General features: G+C 40.9%; 1 protein-coding gene across 8 annotated transcripts in view; it reads right to left on the bottom strand.

Moving 5' to 3' along the window:
• The window catches only part of myo3b (myosin IIIB), a 64,366-nt gene that overhangs the window by 33,297 nt on the left and 11,677 nt on the right, over positions 1-19,392 (bottom strand). For all 8 annotated transcript variants that reach the window (XM_085765521.1, XM_085765527.1, XM_085765525.1 and 5 more), the window contains 15 exons: positions 15,559-15,624; positions 13,412-13,567; positions 10,575-10,659; positions 10,370-10,486; positions 9,830-9,934; positions 9,430-9,513; positions 9,107-9,309; positions 8,932-9,030; positions 8,735-8,849; positions 8,513-8,639; positions 7,682-7,892; positions 6,720-6,867; positions 5,334-5,487; positions 5,073-5,161; positions 4,734-4,863 (listed from right to left, as the gene is read on the bottom strand). In XM_085765521.1, the coding sequence (XP_085621647.1) occupies positions 4,734-4,863; positions 5,073-5,161; positions 5,334-5,487; positions 6,720-6,867; positions 7,682-7,892; positions 8,513-8,639; positions 8,735-8,849; positions 8,932-9,030; positions 9,107-9,309; positions 9,430-9,513; positions 9,830-9,934; positions 10,370-10,486; positions 10,575-10,659; positions 13,412-13,567; positions 15,559-15,624 (1,889 nt within the window). The remainder of the gene's footprint in view (positions 1-4,733; positions 4,864-5,072; positions 5,162-5,333; positions 5,488-6,719; positions 6,868-7,681; positions 7,893-8,512; positions 8,640-8,734; positions 8,850-8,931; positions 9,031-9,106; positions 9,310-9,429; positions 9,514-9,829; positions 9,935-10,369; positions 10,487-10,574; positions 10,660-13,411; positions 13,568-15,558; positions 15,625-19,392) is intronic.

Here is a 19,392-nt window from a genome sequence, read left to right as displayed (position 1 = left end):
CTTGTACTTCAGAAGCTGTGGATCGAGCTGTCGACACGGGGGACAATCAAAGTTGTAAGAGAGAGCAGCCTTTCCCGAGCTGAGTGAGCAGAGGCTTGCTGGATATCTCCGCCACTCTCCCGCTCTCTTTTTGAAAACATGTGATCTAGAAACTCAACTCAGCAACCAAGCAAATGAGATTAAAGCACCCATAACCCCCCGCCACCCTCCCCACCCTCCATAACCACCACCGTTTATGCCTAGAGATGGCTCCGGGGGCTGTTGATTTAAATGCCATCCACTACTGTCAGAGCAGATCAATCATAAAAAGCATGGTGTAATTGGCTTTTAGTGACACAACACTGTGTTGCATTTATCAAAGGATGTTGTACCATGTGACTTAGGAGGACCGGCTCCTCACTATTGATGTGCGGGGCCATCAGAAATCCCACTGCTGACTCAAAAAATTCTCCAATACCCCGATTAGGAGAGAAAATGAACAAAAGTATTACTTGGTGAGTGTCTCTCTTGATAGCAAAAGTGTGTGGAAGTCTGGTGAAAAGACTGTGGTATCTGCCCACTGGGATGAAAAAGGCTTCTGCTGGGAAAGAACAAAGAGCCGAATGTGTCATATCTCTGGGAGAAGCCTGTCATTCCTACACAGGAGCATCTCCTTACAAGACGGGAGACGGAGTGAGATGCACAAGAGACCGGCAACTGTGGCTTCAAGTGAAGATGTAAAAAACTAAAGATGTAAATTGTTCCACACACATGATGAGCTTGACCTTATAACCTCAGATCTCCTAAAATAGTGTCACATAGGAGCACTTGACTTGTGCCACTGTAAAATATGAACAAGACTTTACTGAAGATTGAAATTTATGGCAGAAAGAGACATGATACTGAAGTTTGAAGACACAGATCAGTTTGAGCCTCTTCAGTGGCTCAGCATTATAAACACTACACAAAACCGCAAGCAGTGGGTCAGTGCGTGGCACAGTGGTTTAAGCGGCCGCCCCATGTAGAGGCTACAGTCGTCAACGCAGGCGTCCCCGGTTCGAATCCCGCGTCGGGCAGACCTTTCCTGCATGTCATTCCCCCTCTCTCTGCCTCCCCCTTTCCTGTCTATCTCACTATGTACTATCAAATAAAGCCAAAAAAAAAAAAAAAAACTGCAAACAGTGGTGGAGATCGGTAGCCCTAGCACAATGTAGGGCCATGCAATACAGCCCTTATAAGCGGTATATACAATGTACAGATGGATGGGAGTATAAGCATTTTAAGTACAGTATAAGTATACAGTAAACCTACATTCAGTAACTTCTCCAAATGAGACGTATCGGTGTCATGGTTGTCTGCTTTAGACAGGCTTTTCAAAGCATTGACAGAAAACTGTCACAACTACAGCACGAATCCAATCTCACTATTTTCGGCCTGATAACATTTTTTTTCTTCCAGTGGCATTTGTTAAGATGTTAAATGAAAGACGACTTCTTGCTAAAATCAGAGGAAACACCACGTGCTACCGTAGGTCAGGGATGGACTGTCTTTGACTTCATCCCAGGACACCGACTCCGATCATGCCAGGCCGCTCATTTTGTGGACTAACCCTATTTGTTGTTATAAGCGTCTCACAGACTAGTTCTAAATTTGACCACTGTGTTCATCTGGGGATAAATTAACCAGAAAAAATTTGGGGCCGACCAACAATTAGGAAAAAAATCATTTTAACCATTGCATGATATTAAAGGAGAAATTGAAGGCGTTGTGTTCTATATAGAAATAGCTGAATTGTAATGTAATGTAGGCCATAATTATATTAAATCAATAAGTTAACAGAGCCTTAGGTGAAAGGCAGTAGTTTTCTCTGCTCTCACTTGCTCTTTCTTAACAAGAGAAAACAAAAACCATATGACTCCTTTCTGGTAACAACTATTTACTCTTAATAAAATCAAACATCCTTTCATTGACTGACATTATCAAACACAAACTGAGTCTGGAAAGATAAAACTGGCAGGGGCATGTCCACAGCAGCAGGCAGTGTGTGGACACACACGTGTCAGCAAGCAAACAGAGGTTCAGTAAGGTAACCATCACGCACAGGTAAGTGGTGTGGTCTGAGGTGGGTCAGCTCAGGTCTGCCTGAGTTTTATTCTACTTCCACTGACCACTCATGTCAGGCCACAATGATCCAGGCCAACAGGAACAAGTGCTCCTCATAGACTGTCTGCTACTGTGCGAGGTGTACCTACAGCTCCACCATCAGCTCTGGATGCAAGTTTAATAATTCAAATTCTCAGCCGACTTGCTTAATAATTCTGAAATTATATCAACACAGTGCAGGTTCCACATGTTATAGCGTTAAAACCCTGGCAAAGATAAATGGTGCATTTCAATATGCAAGAATAAAGGAAGAAAATATGTCTTTATACTACACTATCTGCGAACTTAACCATTTCAAAGGGAAGCACATCACTCCATTTTCATTGTTCTCTCACAAAGGACCGGCAGTCTGGAGGTATAGGGTGTATGTGCAGATGTGCTGTGGTACAAGCAGCAGGGCCCGGCAGCCCCGAGGCTACACACACACACACACACACACACACACACACACACACACACACACACACACAGACCCATGCATATGACCACAGGCTGCTCAGGCCCTGGTAGGCCTGACTGAACCCAGCCAATTCAAACACTGTGATCCCCCTGATCTGGGAAAGGCCCTGGCTCTGAGGAATTTGTCCATGCAAATACATCCCATTTCCTCTGACAAAACACCACCACATGTCCAAGTCTCAAGGACCCACATTCTGCAGGGCTCAAGTGGCCTCACTATTCACCGCCTGGGAGCTTTTTACTTTCTGGGGCCTTCCTAGTTTCCTACTGTTCTCAAAACATGAACCGCATCGTTACTCAGACACTCTCATTTCCAATCTGGAGTGTGGACGAAAAAATAAAGCAGGTATTGGGTCACATGAGATATTACACAAATGTTGAACGGTGTGGTCGTTTTTAGCTAAATATAAAGTAAAAGAACAACATCAGGTTTAGCGGGATTGTTTCTGTGATATGTGTCCCAGCTGAGGTATTAACATCCTTTGCATGTGTGTGTGTGTGTGTGTGTGTGTGTGTGTGTGTGTGTGTGTGTGTGTGGTTTGACATCCCAGAGCCATTATTTTACTTCCATCACAGTGTCAGGCTGCAGGTCTACAAGGGTGTCCCCTAGTGGTGACACTTTGAGGAGGAGACCCAGAGTGTGAAACCACCCTGGTGCAAAACAGATTTCCATCAGATCCCCCCAGATAATGGTAATTTCACAGATAACAGTGAATCTATAATGTGAACTAAAATGCAAATTAAATCCCCCCACAAATTTTACCCTGAAGAATAGATTTATAATTTTCTTATGCTATACTCTATCTCACTGTAAACGGCGCTCCATCTTTTCCAGAATGATAAGCTGGAGTTGGAGTGCTTCATAGCTTTTATCTAATGAGATGATCTGCAGTTTCACAAAACTGCAATAAGAAAATTGGACCTCCAACTCCAAAGAAATAACAGAGACGCGTATTGGAGACCAACTTGCTCTAAATGAACTTGGAAAAGAATCTATATGCCGACTGCGAGCGTGGGCAAAGCTCTTAAGGATAAAAAGGTTAAAACCGCACAACACAGGAATAGTTTATTTCTCTGATAAATCATCACATTAACTCGATCCAACAGTCTGAATGGCAGGACAGACAAAAGTGCAGTGGAACAAAAGGAAATAAAGAAGCTTTTAGACCAAACTGACATTATGTCAGCAGCAATAAACATTACAGCACATCTTAGCTTCCGTTCAGTGCTTTTGTGCACTGAAATTAAGTGTTCACCAAATTTGTTTTTATGGAGTGTACTCCTCTGCAGCCGTTAATTGCAGAAAGAAGTGGCTGAAGGCTCCCCTGTGCACAACCTGCAATTGGAGTTTACAGACACATCACACATTTCTACTGGAGTTTCAGCTAAGGTGCCTTTTGTGAATTGAAGCCTCATTTTAATGCCACTGGGAGAGAAAGCAGGCATTTACAGGTCCCTAAAAAGGAAGTGAATCACATAATGTGGCTTAGCCGAAATAAAGAAGGAAGTGGGAATCTGATAATTTAACACATCTATTAGCATTTCAGCTAAGTCAAGTGACCAGGAGGCCTCAGCCGCGGCTAATGACGAGCACATTACTACCTTCATTTAACCAACAGAAAAGAGGTGGGAAGAGTTGCTTTTGTGTTCTCTAAATACTGTTTCTTCATCCCCTGGGTATTTAGAAACCTTATCATAAAAATATCCCACTGCACCCACAATCTGTAGATAGCATTCAGCAGTGGGAAACCAAGAGGGACAGCTTAGTGAAAATAAAAACAGAGCGCCGTGCAGAGAGCTGAGCCTCTCAAGAGATAATGGAGACTGCAGATTTATCCAAGCACGGCACACAGAGCCTTGAAATGAAGGGGGACCAGGAGATGCCTGCGAGCCGCGTCTTTAAGAAGCCCACTTACCTGAGCGTTTATGGAAGCAGTAGACACCAGCACAATTCACAGAGTAATACAGTCAGAACCAGGCATTGTTAACAATAGTTTGTCTCAAAGAAAAGTTTCCCTCTCCATTTGGTTGTGGTAAGCGGAAGAATAATGCTTCTGTTGGTGTCAGGGCTCGAGATGTTTTTTTTAACTGCGGTGTTTTTTTTTTTATTATTGATGCCTATAGAAGCATACCTGTTTTAGTTAAGGGGCTGGAAAACAGCTGCTGCAGGAGTTTGTTCTCTGATGTTCTCAGCACCACAACGATGTCTGCAGGAAGCGTGTCTCTGTTTTTCTCCAAGAATCCATTCACGTTGTACATTACCTGTTGAGGAGGACAAAAAAACACAGAAGAAAGTCTGAGGTTTCTGCCGAATTTAAGAAAACAATCAGTTGAGTTTTTTTTTTTTTTTATTAGGGTAGATAACATAACTGAATGCATTATGTTTTCTGATACTGATGTATGTCATGATATGAAAAATGTAGGTAAAACTGTAGATGAATTATTTTTAGATCCAAAGACTTATTTGATACCTTTCCTGCATAATGCTGAATTCCAAAACAAAGCTCCACACGTTTTGGTATGGTGAAATATTTGCAGCGCAGGTTGTCCTCAAACTTATCTGTCGACAAGAAATGAAAAGATACAACACAAAAAGATCCATTATACTTGGTGAGAGGAGGATCAACATTGAAAAGAGACACTGTGACATCCTATGACATCCTGTTAAATTCTGTTCTCGTGACTTGTGTTTGTTCGCTGCGAGTGTTTGGCAGGTGCAGTTCCACTCTTACCCACTAAGGTCTGCTCAGTGGCCTGTGGGAAGCGGCTCTCCTCGTCCAGCAGGGACAGCAGGCCCATGGGCTTCTGCAGGAACATGTCCAGGATGGGCCTGTTGTCCTCGTACTCCACCAGGCTGGCATCCACTCCCTCGCTCTGGTACTCCATCTAATTAAACCCAGCGAATGTAGAACAATCCAGTTAATGATTTCACTAAATGACCCAATTAAACAATCTGGGCTAAATATGATTTGTGCATGTGTGGGGTAAAAAAAAAATAAAGTTTCTAATCAACAAAACCAAACAGCTGCGACGGACTGTGTGTGTCTATGGGTGAAGTTTACAGCATAATAGAGTCTTTTACTGAATGCATAAAACAGAACAGCGCTGAACTAACAAATAGTCACTTACTTATTCATAATTTATTTCAATTTGCAAATAACCCAGAGTCATATCATATTATTGCATCTATTTAATTTCAGATCAAAAAGTTGGTTTAAATATATATTTTACTAATAAAGTGGAACCAATGGATCTAAACCCTCCTCATGTTTAAGTCATTAACTCAGAATAATCAGTTTCTGTGTACAGCGAGACTGAAGACATCCACACCAAATAAAAACCCCTTTTCCACTGAGCACCAGCCCTACATCAGGGGCAGCTGGCACTTCTTTGTAGAAGAGAAACTTTTCCATGAGCTTGAGGCCTTATTTTCAAAGATCATTGCTGTAATTAATGTGTAAAGGGGCAAATGTTGCTTCCAAAAATAGTTCAATGGTGTACAGTGCTGTAAAATGTAAATGAATCAGCAGTTCTAATGCGTTTGAGTGTAATTCTGCCTTAACAAATGTTTTTTTATTTCTTTCTTATGATGTTCTTCTTGTCATGTGTTTTTGCTATTTGTATTCTAATGTAAGGCAGATTGCATTTGCATGTAATGAAACAAGATATATATATTTTAAAAATCCCCTTGCGTTCTTTTCCTTTTAGACAGACTGTTGCCGAGTTAACACAGACTAAAAAGCATTATGGCAAAATGGTTCTTGATTAATGTCTATTCATTTCCATCAAGGAAAATAAAGACTTCTCGCACTTCAGGGTAAACAACTTCATTAAATCAATTAAGAGAGTAATTTGGTGGTGCACAACAGTATAAACAATCCTTTACACATCACAGCCTGGCTACAAGCAAAATGTTCATGTTGAGAGTTGTCTCTGCCCTGATAGATGTAAAACCACACAAATAATATGAAAATTACTGATTTCCATAACAGTATGTTGTTTTGCTCAATAAAAGCTGTTGCTGAAGAATGTGTGTTGAATACTACAATGGCATCTTAAGCATGATAAATACCACACAAATATATCATTAATGCCCTCTTTCTGTACGCGAAACTCACCTGTTCGAGGGCAAATATGTGCTGGTTGAAGTAAAACTGGATCTGCTCATTTGCGATGTTGATGCACAATTGTTCAAAAGAGTTCTTTTTGAAATTCTCAAATCCAAAGATGTCCAGGATTCCCACATTCATGCTGCTCTCTGCGGCACTTCAAAGGAGAAAAAGGGGACAAACAAACTTAATTCTTCTATGTAGCAGAACAAGCAAATCCCCAGCAGCCGTATTAATTGATAAAACTTTTATGATAATCCAAGTTCAACCCAAATATAGCTTCTGGTCTGGATGGTCTAGTCTGATGAGAAATCATAAACTTCAGCTTTCAAAAGATCTGAGCTCCTTAAATGGTTTTATTTCAGTGTTTATTGATTTAACCTTGAGTCATTCTTTTAAAACCCCTTACAAACAATACACATTCCTACAACACAGCATGGAGACTTCACACTCAACATTTCATATTCAGTGCTCAAAGCTACTGCATTTCATGATTTTTGTGATCAGTCATTAACCACTGTACGTAGAGGTCACCTTTAGCCTGTGCTACGGGTGATTAATGGCAATAAGGAAATGGTAAAGATGACTGGAATGCAGACAGGAACTCTGGCTTTTGTACATCTCAGACACGACTCTTTGACAGTTGACGCCCATATTTATAAAGGAATTCTTTCGGATCAATGAACAGCCTCTTTGCAGTCTCTCTGAAGTCTTTTTAATCATCTGAACATTATTTTCTCTGCACGCAACTCAGTATCAAAAATTTATTAAAACTTTTTTTCTCTCCTTTTGCTTGACTTGTGCTTGCCCATTGATATTCTCCTCTGCATGTTTGCATCTACCTCTACAGGCCTCCGTAAAGGTCATCGGAGCTTTGCAGAAACTCTGCACGATCGCTTGAGACGTTGAAGAAAAAAAGAGAGCAACAGTGGACGTCTGGACAGATGTTTATCACCGGCACACACACTCACCAGATATTCATGTCAGGCTGCAGCAGGGAGTTGATGCGGTTGACGATCCAGCTGAAGAGGCGTCCGTACAAGGCTTTGGACATGGCGTCTCGGACGTCGACGGCTTTGTCCACGGTGTTGGTGCGGATGATGGTCTCCCCTCTGGTGACCACACACTGAGAGGTCAGGGCCTCCTGCAGCTCCTCAGGGCCGATGCTGAGGAGAGATGCAGCTGAGACAACAGAGGAGAGAGTAGATCAGCGTGATAATGAAGAGCTCATCTGCTTTATTCATTAGCACAGAAATCAACTGCAGGTTTCTTTCATCGTGGATGCTTTTGCCTCTTCGCATTTTTATGTAAATGGGGAAGGGGATCTGTGCTTTTGGAAACATCATGCTTTCACTTGCACACAAAAAGTTTTTCAATATTTCTTATGCACATAAAAGTACCCAACCCACACAAGCTTGTAAGACATCCAATATACAGTACTATTTCTATAGTGAAACATGTGTCATAAAAGAATGTAAGATATTATCCAGCATAAAAGAAATAACACACGTCTCTCCCTCTCCCTCTCTCATGCTCTACAGATAAAAATCTACCATAAAAAGGTTCCTTTCTCAAAACCAAAAATCATCCAACCTGAAAATATTTTACTAGAGAGTACAGTTTGAGTGTGAGTAAATCATCACACAGGGGGGAGTAAAGCATAAAAAATAGACTTTCTTTTAATATCTCCCTTAAATCACATAACAATCTCTTCACTCTTTAGGGAGACCATTAAACCTACCTGTTTCTATGGCTAAAACCAGAGTTTTGCTGACTCCTACAACACACATAACATAGCTCACCATTCTCTAAGGCCTCTGCGTTAGGCACTTCACTCTTATCGGTCTGATGTTGGGACGTGATGGCAGCAAATTCAATATTGCCTGTGTTCAAAATGGCCGAGAGAATTCTGTAAACAGAGGTGACTTCCTGAAAAGAAAGTAGAAAATTATAAGCAAGACAGCACTCGAAGGCAACAAACGTAACAGTGGAACAGCACAGCTCGGTAAGTATTTTTTGAACACCTCTTCAGTAAAGCCGATGTTTCGGAAGCACTCCTGAATTGCATCAAACTGCTCCTTGTACAGTTTGCTGGAGACAATGTCTTGCATCACTTTCCGGTGCTGACTGTCGATGTACCTGCAGATGCAGATGATCGTTGTCAAAGTCAGTGAAAGACGGCAGAATCTCAATGAACACGTCAAAGAATTGCAGCACCGACCTGGGAGGCGTTCTGTCTGGTAGCCTGTAGGTCTTCAGCTTTTTCTGGTGGTAGAGTCCAGCGTACATGTAATAAAATATGTGGAAGTTTTTCTCTCCCCTTAAAGGGAAGCAAACAGAGCAGTTAGAAGTAGGATCAATGCAGATCGAATGGGAAAATGAATGAGCTAACATACATGGCCTGTTTGATGACCCTTGACTTCTCCAGCAGATACTCAGATATCTTGGCCCCGATGACGGCTCCAGTCGGTGTGAACTTCATCTCCAGGTATTTCCCAAAGCGACTAGAGTTGTCATTAATAGCTGTGCAGGCGTTTCCGAAGGCCTCAACCAGAGGATTCACCTGCAAGATCTTCTCACGCAATGTCCGATTGTTTGCCTAGGAATAAAAAAATGTTGCTTAAACAAACAACAGTGTGATTTCAACATAGTTTGTAGTTAATGCCGTATTTTTTTTTTTTACAGGTTTAACAGTGAGAGAATGAGCGCACTGCTGTACCTTTCCCAAGAAGGTAAGATGCTGAACAATCAAGTGAGCACTCTCTGTTTTTCCAGCACCACTCTCCCCACTGATTATGATGCACTAAGGCAAAAGGAAACAAATGTAGTGACAAAAACATCAAACAATGTATATTCACATTACATAGCCTACATTTTCCTTATCCAGGTCAAAGTCTTATGGGAAAATACATTTCTTCTTGAAAAGTGACCTGGCTGCTTGTCAGACACTATTTATTAAGTGTCCAAAGCCACTACCGTGTGCATTCAACCCACAGAGGTTGAGGAATCAAGTACAAATAGTACAAAAAGAACATTCCTGGAAAATATTTTTAACCAGATTTTCTGTAGAAATGTTCATAATCATTGCCTTTTTATGAAATTATTTTTCAGCAGAATACCTGATCTTTGCAGAAAGTCACCATGCCTTGATAGGCTGCATCTGCAGAGGCGAAGATGTGTGGAGGGTTGTCAGCCCGCTTCACACCGTGGTACAGCTTAGAGAACTAGGAGAAGACATGGATACATAAGACTAGTCAAAAACGGATCATTCGCAGGAGCAGATCAGCTTAAAATAATTTTCACATACTATATGTTAAAATCAGTTTTGTGCTCCAGCATAGGAAAAAAACATTTATTACAGTTTACAGATGAGGTTCTTCTGTGATGAGCATAGAGTATGCACATCTGGTATGTGGAAATATTCAATATTGGGTAAGAAAAAGTGAATAAATTGGAAAAAAGCCTGAAACAAAAAAATATGAAACTTAAGTTTGAGTTGAAATGATTAGGTCAGACTTCTGTGTTGTTTTTACACATGTACAGTATATTATCTACATTCACAACAGCAGGACCAGTGGCATAACTTCCAAGCAATCATTAATTTCCACTGTGACGGTGAAACCACTGGGAACATTTGTGTGACTGGTCGAAAAACCAACCTGGGGAGAGTAGATGCTGAGGTTCTGGAAAGGGTTGAGAGCGATGAGGATGTCGCCAACGTAAGTGTACACCTGCAGCTCATCGTACCTCTTTTGGAGGTGGCTGATTATTGTCTCCTACAAGGGAAAAAAACCCCACATGGCATCAACAACATTGCATGTTGGAGCGATCGATGCGTGATGAGATAAACACATTAAATCTTACCTCATCTAAGAACTCCAGGTTTACCAGATCATCATCGGGACAGCTCTCTATTATGAGGGTTTTACGAGTATTGATCCGTTCGTGCCTGTATGAAGCCAAGGACATGATAATGCCTCAGAAAGCTGTAACGTGACCACCGAATGAGAAACAGCAGTTTGACTGGCTGGGTGTGAAGCCCTTAAAGCTCTCCCAGGGGACACATCTCCTATTATCAGACACTGTGATCGCACTTCATCCGTGTTTTGACCTATCACTCTCCAATGAGCCACAGTGGGTAGAGGTCAACATTAGCTGGCTGGCTCAATGGGAAACCTCAGGGGACACCAGAGAGTGTGTGAAAGAAAGAAAACGACCACTGTGTCTGAGTGTCTACTGCTTTCTGCACCTATATGAATAGTATGTGCAGTAGACAGCAGTTTACTGTGCATGCATATACTATTCATATAGGTGCATTCTGTACCTGTTTGACTGCCATCAAATGAAAAGACACAAAAACAACAACAATGAATTCCTCCTGCTAACGTGTATGAGCCAAAGCCAAACACAGCTTACTCCTCTGCCAAAGACCTCATGAAAAACATGTCAATGAGACGCACTCCCACACTAAGTGTCATTACCAGGAACATGAGCACGGTAGTTTACCTTGAGTCAGTTTCACAAACACTGCTCTGCTGCTTTAAATACTCACCAGTTTGCACCTGCGATTTGAAATCTATAACTAAGTTACAAACTGGTTTAAAACTGGTCATTCAGTTCTTTAGTTGCAGCACCAATAAAGACTTGAGTAATGTGTACATTTGTTGCTAAGAAACATCTGCAACCATTTTCAATGAAATCAGCTTATGTCAACACGATGTCAGTCTAGTATTATAAACTGCAGCGTGGCTTCCAAAAATAACACATCAAGGGAGTCCAGTGCTATGTCAAACTTATTCTGACTATTCAATTCATCTCTCAGTATAAATATATATCTTTCAAAGCCTGTGTAGTTTAGAATGAATGGGACATTTTGTTAATATAAGCTTTGTTGTTTTGTGATTTAGTCGCAACTTATCAATACAGTGTTTGTGAAGATATATTGTTATTTTTGCAAAATGAATTAAACATCCTCAGCTTAAATCATTACTGTTACAATTTTAAACAACTGCCAGATATGACGACGATATCTTCCCCCTCTACTCTACAATCTACAAATATATTGTATATTATCAAGCTAGTTTTTGTGCAACAGCTGCACCTGCCAATAACTGTGTCTAAATATTTACTAAAAACTAATCTCAATGAAAAAGGAAAAGAAGAGAAAAAAAAGAGTCAAGTTTCTGTTTTGCAACCTGTTTAAATTTTGTTAATTTTTCCTGTGTACCGGCTGTGTATTCATCCGTGGCTGTAAGTGGTCCCCAGTAAATGTGACATACATGTTTGAGTCATGTTTGCTAAGAAATTGTGTTTTATTTTATAAAATGTATATTTGCAATCTTTTTCTCATGATTTGTGTGTTGATCAGGAAAGAACTGTTTCGGTCCTGGGTGTCACAGAGGTTGTAAAACGCTAGATGACAAATGGCTGGTTTGGATCTGTTCATAGGACTTCCTTACACCTGCCTTGTTTAAATTATGAAAAGCTATTTAAAAAAAAGCATCCAATGCTATGTGGTAACTTCTCAGTCCCCAAAACTAGGAAAATATCTAATTCATAAGATTTATCTATATTCTATTATAATAAATAATCAATTATATCATTTGAATAACAATGTTGATGCTTCAGGGTTTGAATTGTTTCCTTGCCTTTGTCTTCATTCTGTATTCTGAATATAGTGGAAAGACTCAATATGTGGTCCCTATAAAGTGAATACTCATCATCAGGTCCCTTTAGAGGAGGACCTGAGACCTCGCGTCTCTACCTCTCTCCTGCTTTGAAGTAAATCACACAATTCCACCTACGGCAGCTACTTTTAAGTTCTCTATGTCTTTATTCTTATCTGGAGTCATTGTGTGCTGATCTGTGGCATGAGAGACTAAACCAGGCGAGCCCAGTTCTCGCCCTACAAGCTCCTAATCCCATTATCCACTTTCACTGTGGACAGGAATTCGGGATCAGGCTCAGGCAACGACTCTGCACACTCTTGGGAGTAAACAGAGCTGGCACAACATCAAGACTCCCAGTCAAGGGCAGGTTCAGCGAACTGCTTTATAATGAAGATTAAACATTGCCAAAGTCAGTATTTCCCCCCGTAAATAACAGGAGACTTTTTGTGCTGTCATTCACAGATAGAAGTGTGAGCTACATCTATCTATCTATCCACCTATCCATTATGAAACTATATTGTAGCTGCTATTATGATATGTTCACACATACACACAGCTCCTTTGAATATAAGCATAATGAAGTCTGCACAACTGAGATCCCACCTCTTTTCAACACAAAATCAGTCTAAAATTCATTAACTCTGTCAATGATCTAATCAGGCAGGTGGGAAATGTTTTGTTTTAAGGGTTCCCCCATCAGAAGACTGCCACATCCTCTGGTCTAAGTGGCATTTATTAATCTAAGGTTAGTCAGCACAATCACTCCTTCTGAATTAGTCACACTCCCCTAACTTCTCTTTAATCACATACTGTAATGTCCATTACTGGGGCTCATCATCATTTCTATGCTCGAGTGTAAGAAGATGAGACCCTGCCCCCTACTGGACAGAAAAAAACATTAACCACTCACTCAGTCAACGGCTATCTATCTGCAGCAGCACAGATAACCAATGACAGTGCACACATAAGGCTAATAAGCCCTGTCATCACGGTGAATTATTTGGGTTTTGCATTTCATTTCCAGAGACTTACTTGGTTTTGGTTTTGCAGCCCGCTTCTTGCTGGTCCTGGATGAGAGCAGCCAACTGCTGACGGAGTGCGACTTCTTTGCCGTGGGCCTGCTTGATGAAGGGATGCTCCAGAAGGTGGGTCACAGATGGACGCGCCTCAAAATCCTTTATCAGGCATCTTCAAAAACACAAAAATATCACACCATTACTTCACTTCCGTACTTTTTTTTTTTTTTTTTACCATCAGTAAATACACAGATGAAACCTTCAAACAAGACAAACGCATCCTACATTCTCATTTACCACTCATCAAATGAGAGAGGCTTTACCTCAACATTGTAGAAAGCTGATTTGTCTGGATCAGCTCTGACAGACACTCACACCAGCAGGGAGCTCCTCGCAAGTGTTTTAAAGTCTGGGTCACTAATCTGTCACTCTCTGTCTGGGTACGACATGGCCACTGTCACCATGGCTCCCAGTCCAAACAAGCCCTGCTATGGCACAGCGGTACGTCCTATCTGTTCGGTGCAGTGTTTGCCAGTAGGTGATGTCACTTTGTGTTACAGGCTGGCGGCTGGCTACACTTCAGCAGTTTGCTTGTTGCACAAATGCTCTGACAATAACGACTGCGACAACACAACACAATGAAATCAGGCTTTTGTTTGTGATTGTTAGGATATATTACGAGACAAAAAGTCCTGACATCCTCACCTGAACTCACAAAAGCACATGCATCAACAATCCACCTTTTTACTGTTTTCATTCACCTACTAAAGACTCGAAGCAGCTGATTTGTGTGTGTTTGTCTAAGCGCTACAACACCAACAACTGCAGAAAAACAGCAAATCTAATTCCTACCACCTAATCTACACTGAAATTCTGTTTCTTTTATCAGTTTGTTCGGCTCTGAAAGTTAATTCCGTGAATTCATTAGCGTCAGGACATTAAGCAGAGGTTGCTGCTATTAGCAGGGCTGTGCTGGCGGGATGCTGCACGGCAGGCCACTTTGTCACAGGAGTCGGCTCTTTGGCTTCATAAGTGCAGACTGGTGATGGATTTATTATCCTGGTAACCCCCATACACCACTTCTCCCCCCTGCACACACATATACAGGCCTGACAGGGCTGAATAGGCTTCACAAACAGCCTGCAAACCATGATAACATTGTCCAGGCTCCCCACATTGAACTCTGGTGGGCTTTGTTAGGGGAGATTAATTCTGATATGATATCACACAATCCATTAACCCAGATTAAAGAGCTGCAATTCAAAAAGTATCCAATGAAAACCCTTGCAATGACACTGTAAAAAATATAAAAACTAACATCACTAGCATGTACGTTGGTTGGTTTAAGGGGTAATTTGCCTTGACACTGTCCAGATCAATCAATAACTCAGAGTGACACACAAAAAAAGCCAATAGGCAGATGGTCTGTTTGTCTTTTCAGTGATTGCATTTCTGTGCAAACCTGCAGCATAAATGTTCACCAGAAACTATGCCCACACACAAATAATTCGCCGAACAAATTGAATTTTATTTTCTCATTACGGTTTCGGCTCACACACCTCAGTGCAGTAGATATTAAGGTTGTATATTCTGAGCAACCATTACAAGCCACCCCTGACATTATTAGCTTTGCACAGCGGAGGAAATGATAAGTTATCTGGACCTTTAGATAGAACTGATAACTCAGGTGAATTAGTTTGTTCCTCTGTGGCAGATTTATACTAATGAAAGTTAATGAACAGAAAGACAAGGGGGTTGATAGAATCTCGCTATAAAATATCAATTTCAATTCCCTCCGTGTTTACATGCACATTCATGTCTGCTGACAACGTCTTATGGCTGATGCTCAGTTATTCTTCCTGTTAGTCTTTTACTCCAGTGTATGTTTGGTCATTTCAGACTTTATAAATGCTAAATAAAATATTTGTTGTCACTTATTTCTTAATATTTTATGACAAGAGTACTTTTACATTTATGTGTTTGATTTTAATCAATTCAAACTGAAGGTTTCTTTGTCATTCGGGGGAAAAAATCAGGAGGTTGCAGGGTTTTTTTTTTAACATTAAGTGTTTCCATCCACTGTGTGCTTTCACAACCCTTTCTGGGAAGTAACTGCGAGAGAGACAACAAATGCTGACAACTTGCAAGTTGGAGGACACTTACTGGCCGATGAAATGGCTGAAACTTCTGCACCACTGATCTGGAATTCGTAATGTGGGGGAGGGATTTCTGAAACAAAATCGCAAAACACACAAAAGTCAGCATAAAATGTGAAAAACAGTAACTTTATCGCATGCTTTTTAAATGACACGATCACTGCAAATTGAACATGTTGAGCTTGTCTGCTGAGTTAGTTGATAAACGATCACTGGCAAGCAGAGAGTGACCGTCAGCCTCCTGTGAGAGGTTCTTGGTCTGAGGACGAGCTGGTCGGGGTCCAGGTCTGTGGCAGCCACAGAAAAAGTGACAAATGATAACAGCTCCTCCACTGTCTGGCAGCAAACATCTGCCATTGGGAGCCAAAAGTTATGGGAGGTGGTTATACCTCTGTCAGCAGCATTTACGGAGGCCATCTATAATGAGAGTAACACTTTTCAAGTGCATATGATGACAGGAGGCAGATCTGTGTGAGGAGCCAAGGCTGGACGGGCCTGAGCACAGTCATCTTCTCCGGGAGCTGCCAGTCTGACAGCTGGAGGCTGAGCCTTTCGTCACTGTCATGGAAACAGTGACAGACCTGGCCGAGATATTTATTAACTGCATTAATTAGCTCACGTGTGCTGCCTCACAAAGCCATCAGACTGACAAATGAAATATAAAAATTAGAACACTTTCATTTCGCTTATCACAACAAACCCAGAGGTGGATGCAGCTGCACATTAAACTACAGTATATTTAATGTCTTTTTATTACCCGTTTTCTGAAAAGGGAGGGGAGGATGTTGGGGTACAAAATCTGTCATGTACCGCAGTACTAAGTTCGTCGAGTCTTTGATAAGGATTCAGGCAGGCAATCCTTTCCAAAGTGCAGATCAAAGCCAGTAACTGACTGCTTCAATGCAACCTCTAATATGAGCCTGAAGACACGTTCTCGCCTTGATGTTGTACCATACTGCTTATACATTACAAAGTCAATATAGCAGCCCTGCCGATAACACTGTCAAGTGTGCTCATTGTGCTTAGCAAATTCGGGCAGTTTTTTTTTCCCTTTCACTATTTGTGAGATTGCTGGCTCATATTGTAAACACAAATGGCTTACTCAAATCTAGCAGGAGGCAGCGCTTGTACTGTCAGATGTTCCTCAGAGTGGTTTGAGGCAAAAATCACAGAGGTGTCAACAGTATTTGACGGCTGTAACTAAACCACGAAGGAAGACAAAAATCAGGCAAATGCAATGTTTGAATAAGCAAATGCAGAATTTATAATTCCACCACTTTCCATATGATGTAAAACACTGTTATTTTTCATTCAAGTAGTTTCTCAGTTGGACAATTAAAGGCAGCATCATCAATGCTCATCATGGCTTACTTACAGTCTTTATATAGAGCTCTGTTTTTCCACATGAAATAAAGAATTAAGAATTGGTTGTGGTAAAATGTGAGGGGTACCCAGAGTGAGCTGTGATGTACCTTTTCCTGTACGTCTTGTAGGGCATTGTAGAGGGCACTGGGCTCTCAAGGCAGAAACACAGTGGCCCGAAGACAACCTTAACAAAGAATGAGCAGGAGGGCCCAAAATAAAGATTTATACAGAGAATGGACCACCTGCTTAAAATTTCTACTCATCCATCACCTCAGCCGGAGCACTAGCACTTCCTTGAGCACACATGCATGGACACGGGGAACTACTGCCACATTTATCATGTCTTTCGCGGCCACATCACCAAATGCTGCAGTCCTGAACGCCACGCAGAGCTGTGAAATAATAACTGCATCAAGGATGGAGATGTTACAGCCTTTACTCTTGACTGCAAAATCATCCAACCAGCCGGAAATCTCTGGTCGGGGGTCAAGAGACTGCATCAGTGTCTGATGATGGGAAAACTGTGACTTTAAAGTATGCACTGTCTTTACTCTGTCTACAGTACAGACTTTATATATATGTATATAAAATGTTTTAAAAATCCAGTTTATCTGAGTCATTTTAAATAATGACTGGTTTTCACAATTTCAGCATTACATTTGACATCCATCCATGACAGACTGAAAAGCTGACAGGTAATTAATGATAGTCATCCAAAACTAAAATGTTTTGGTTTTGTTGATGGATAAATGATTTTGCATCAATCTAACATCTACGTTCAGTGGAGCCATGTTGATTAATCTTTGCAGTTTTTTTGTGTTTTATGTATCATAATATGTATTTTAAAGGGACTGTTAAAGGATTGTTTCTGCTGCATCTGTTGTTGTTGCTACTGTAGGATTGTCTTGCTGACCACAGTGGAAATAAGTCTTGGACTTTTCTGTGTTTTTATCCTCATCCAGTTTTATTGGAATGTCATGCTGTCAATTCTTTCCTTTGTTAGTGGGATGTGGGATTGTATGTGTTTCTTTCATTAAGTGTCCAGTAAATCAAATCAAAGATCCAGACCTGAATCTATTCACAAATATTGAAGAAATTTAAATTCAATGCTGGTGATGAAACCCCAATAACTCTGCCCTATCCTCCTGTATAAGGCAATAATCAAAAAACAATGTCTTTATTTGTTTTGAGCATTTAGCTCAAAGTTTAACTTCACAAGATGAGCTGCTATCAATGGCAAACGGAAAGTACCATAACCTCTCCAAGATCAAAACTAGAAATTAAATGCAAACAAATGTTCAATAATTATTACATTACTACTTGTACTGTTAAGCAATGCACTAATTTCACATCTTATTCAACAAAAAAGCAGGACACAACTTAAGTCCATGGCAAACCAGATTTTTCACCACTTGAAAGATTGAATCCTGAGACAGAAACACTAGAAGCTGTGTTGATAGCCCTCACCCTTGGCTGTTCTACTCCACATATTTTAACTCTTTTTCCAGGAAGAGCTGTCTCTTACTAGCACAGGTCTGAAATTCACTCCCTGTTTCACGATGTGATTAGCCTTTGCTGCCTCTGACAAGCCATCATTTACTTCTATCGCAGCCATTCTTGGTCTCTACTCCTGACAGATACAAGTTCTATTAAATATGTGGCTAATGTTGACACCGATCTAGACGAATAAATACAACCTTGGACATCTTTTGCCCATTTCATTTCAACCTTTACACACACTTTGGTTTAACTTTAAATAGACACTCTAGGGGACAGAACATTGGCTTAAAGAATTAACCTCTGAGCATATTAAATATCACACACCACCTTTGTCTTGAGCATCTGTAATTAATTTTGCAGTCGATGACTTTATAACTTTACCCTCTGACATGCTCCATTACCTTTATTCATGGTCACCGTGGACATAACATACCTGTCAAACACCCTGTAACACATTCAATTAATTTCATAACACAGAGTAAACTCTCAAAAGCGTTTGGTTCAACTTAAAATCAAAATCACTGAAGCTTATAGATAATATCATTATGAGCTACCTGAGATTCTAGCACATGTACGGATCAACGGTGTGACACAGCTCATTGAGTATCAGATATTTCTGAAGCACAAACAGAGCACGCACCAAGGTGACCCTAATTCATGGAGCTCATCAGCTTCCCCCCTCTGACAGATATCAGAGCTTCTCTTATCGTTTATAGCCTGCTGGGACAAGAATCATTTCCACCGGTGCATGTTTCCACTTGCACAACCAAAACTGTGACATAATGGCTATCTGCTGCTGGTCCCTGTGGTCAAAGTGTTGATAGCACTGGGTGTTTATATGGCCCTTCACCAGGAACCACTAAATCTAAAGCCCGGCAAGAGAGAGAGAATCCAGCGAGAGCTTACAATGGCCTTCCCAGAAAAAGACAGAAAGGAAAGAAGAATGAAGGTATCACACACACAGGTGAAATAATGA

The sequence above is a fragment of the Trachurus japonicus genome, chromosome 21, assembly GCF_045865225.1.
Source record: "Trachurus japonicus isolate A0001 chromosome 21, Traja_1.0".
NCBI lineage: Eukaryota > Metazoa > Chordata > Actinopteri > Carangiformes > Carangidae > Trachurus > Trachurus japonicus.
This window is presented reverse-complemented; position numbering and strand designations above follow the sequence as displayed.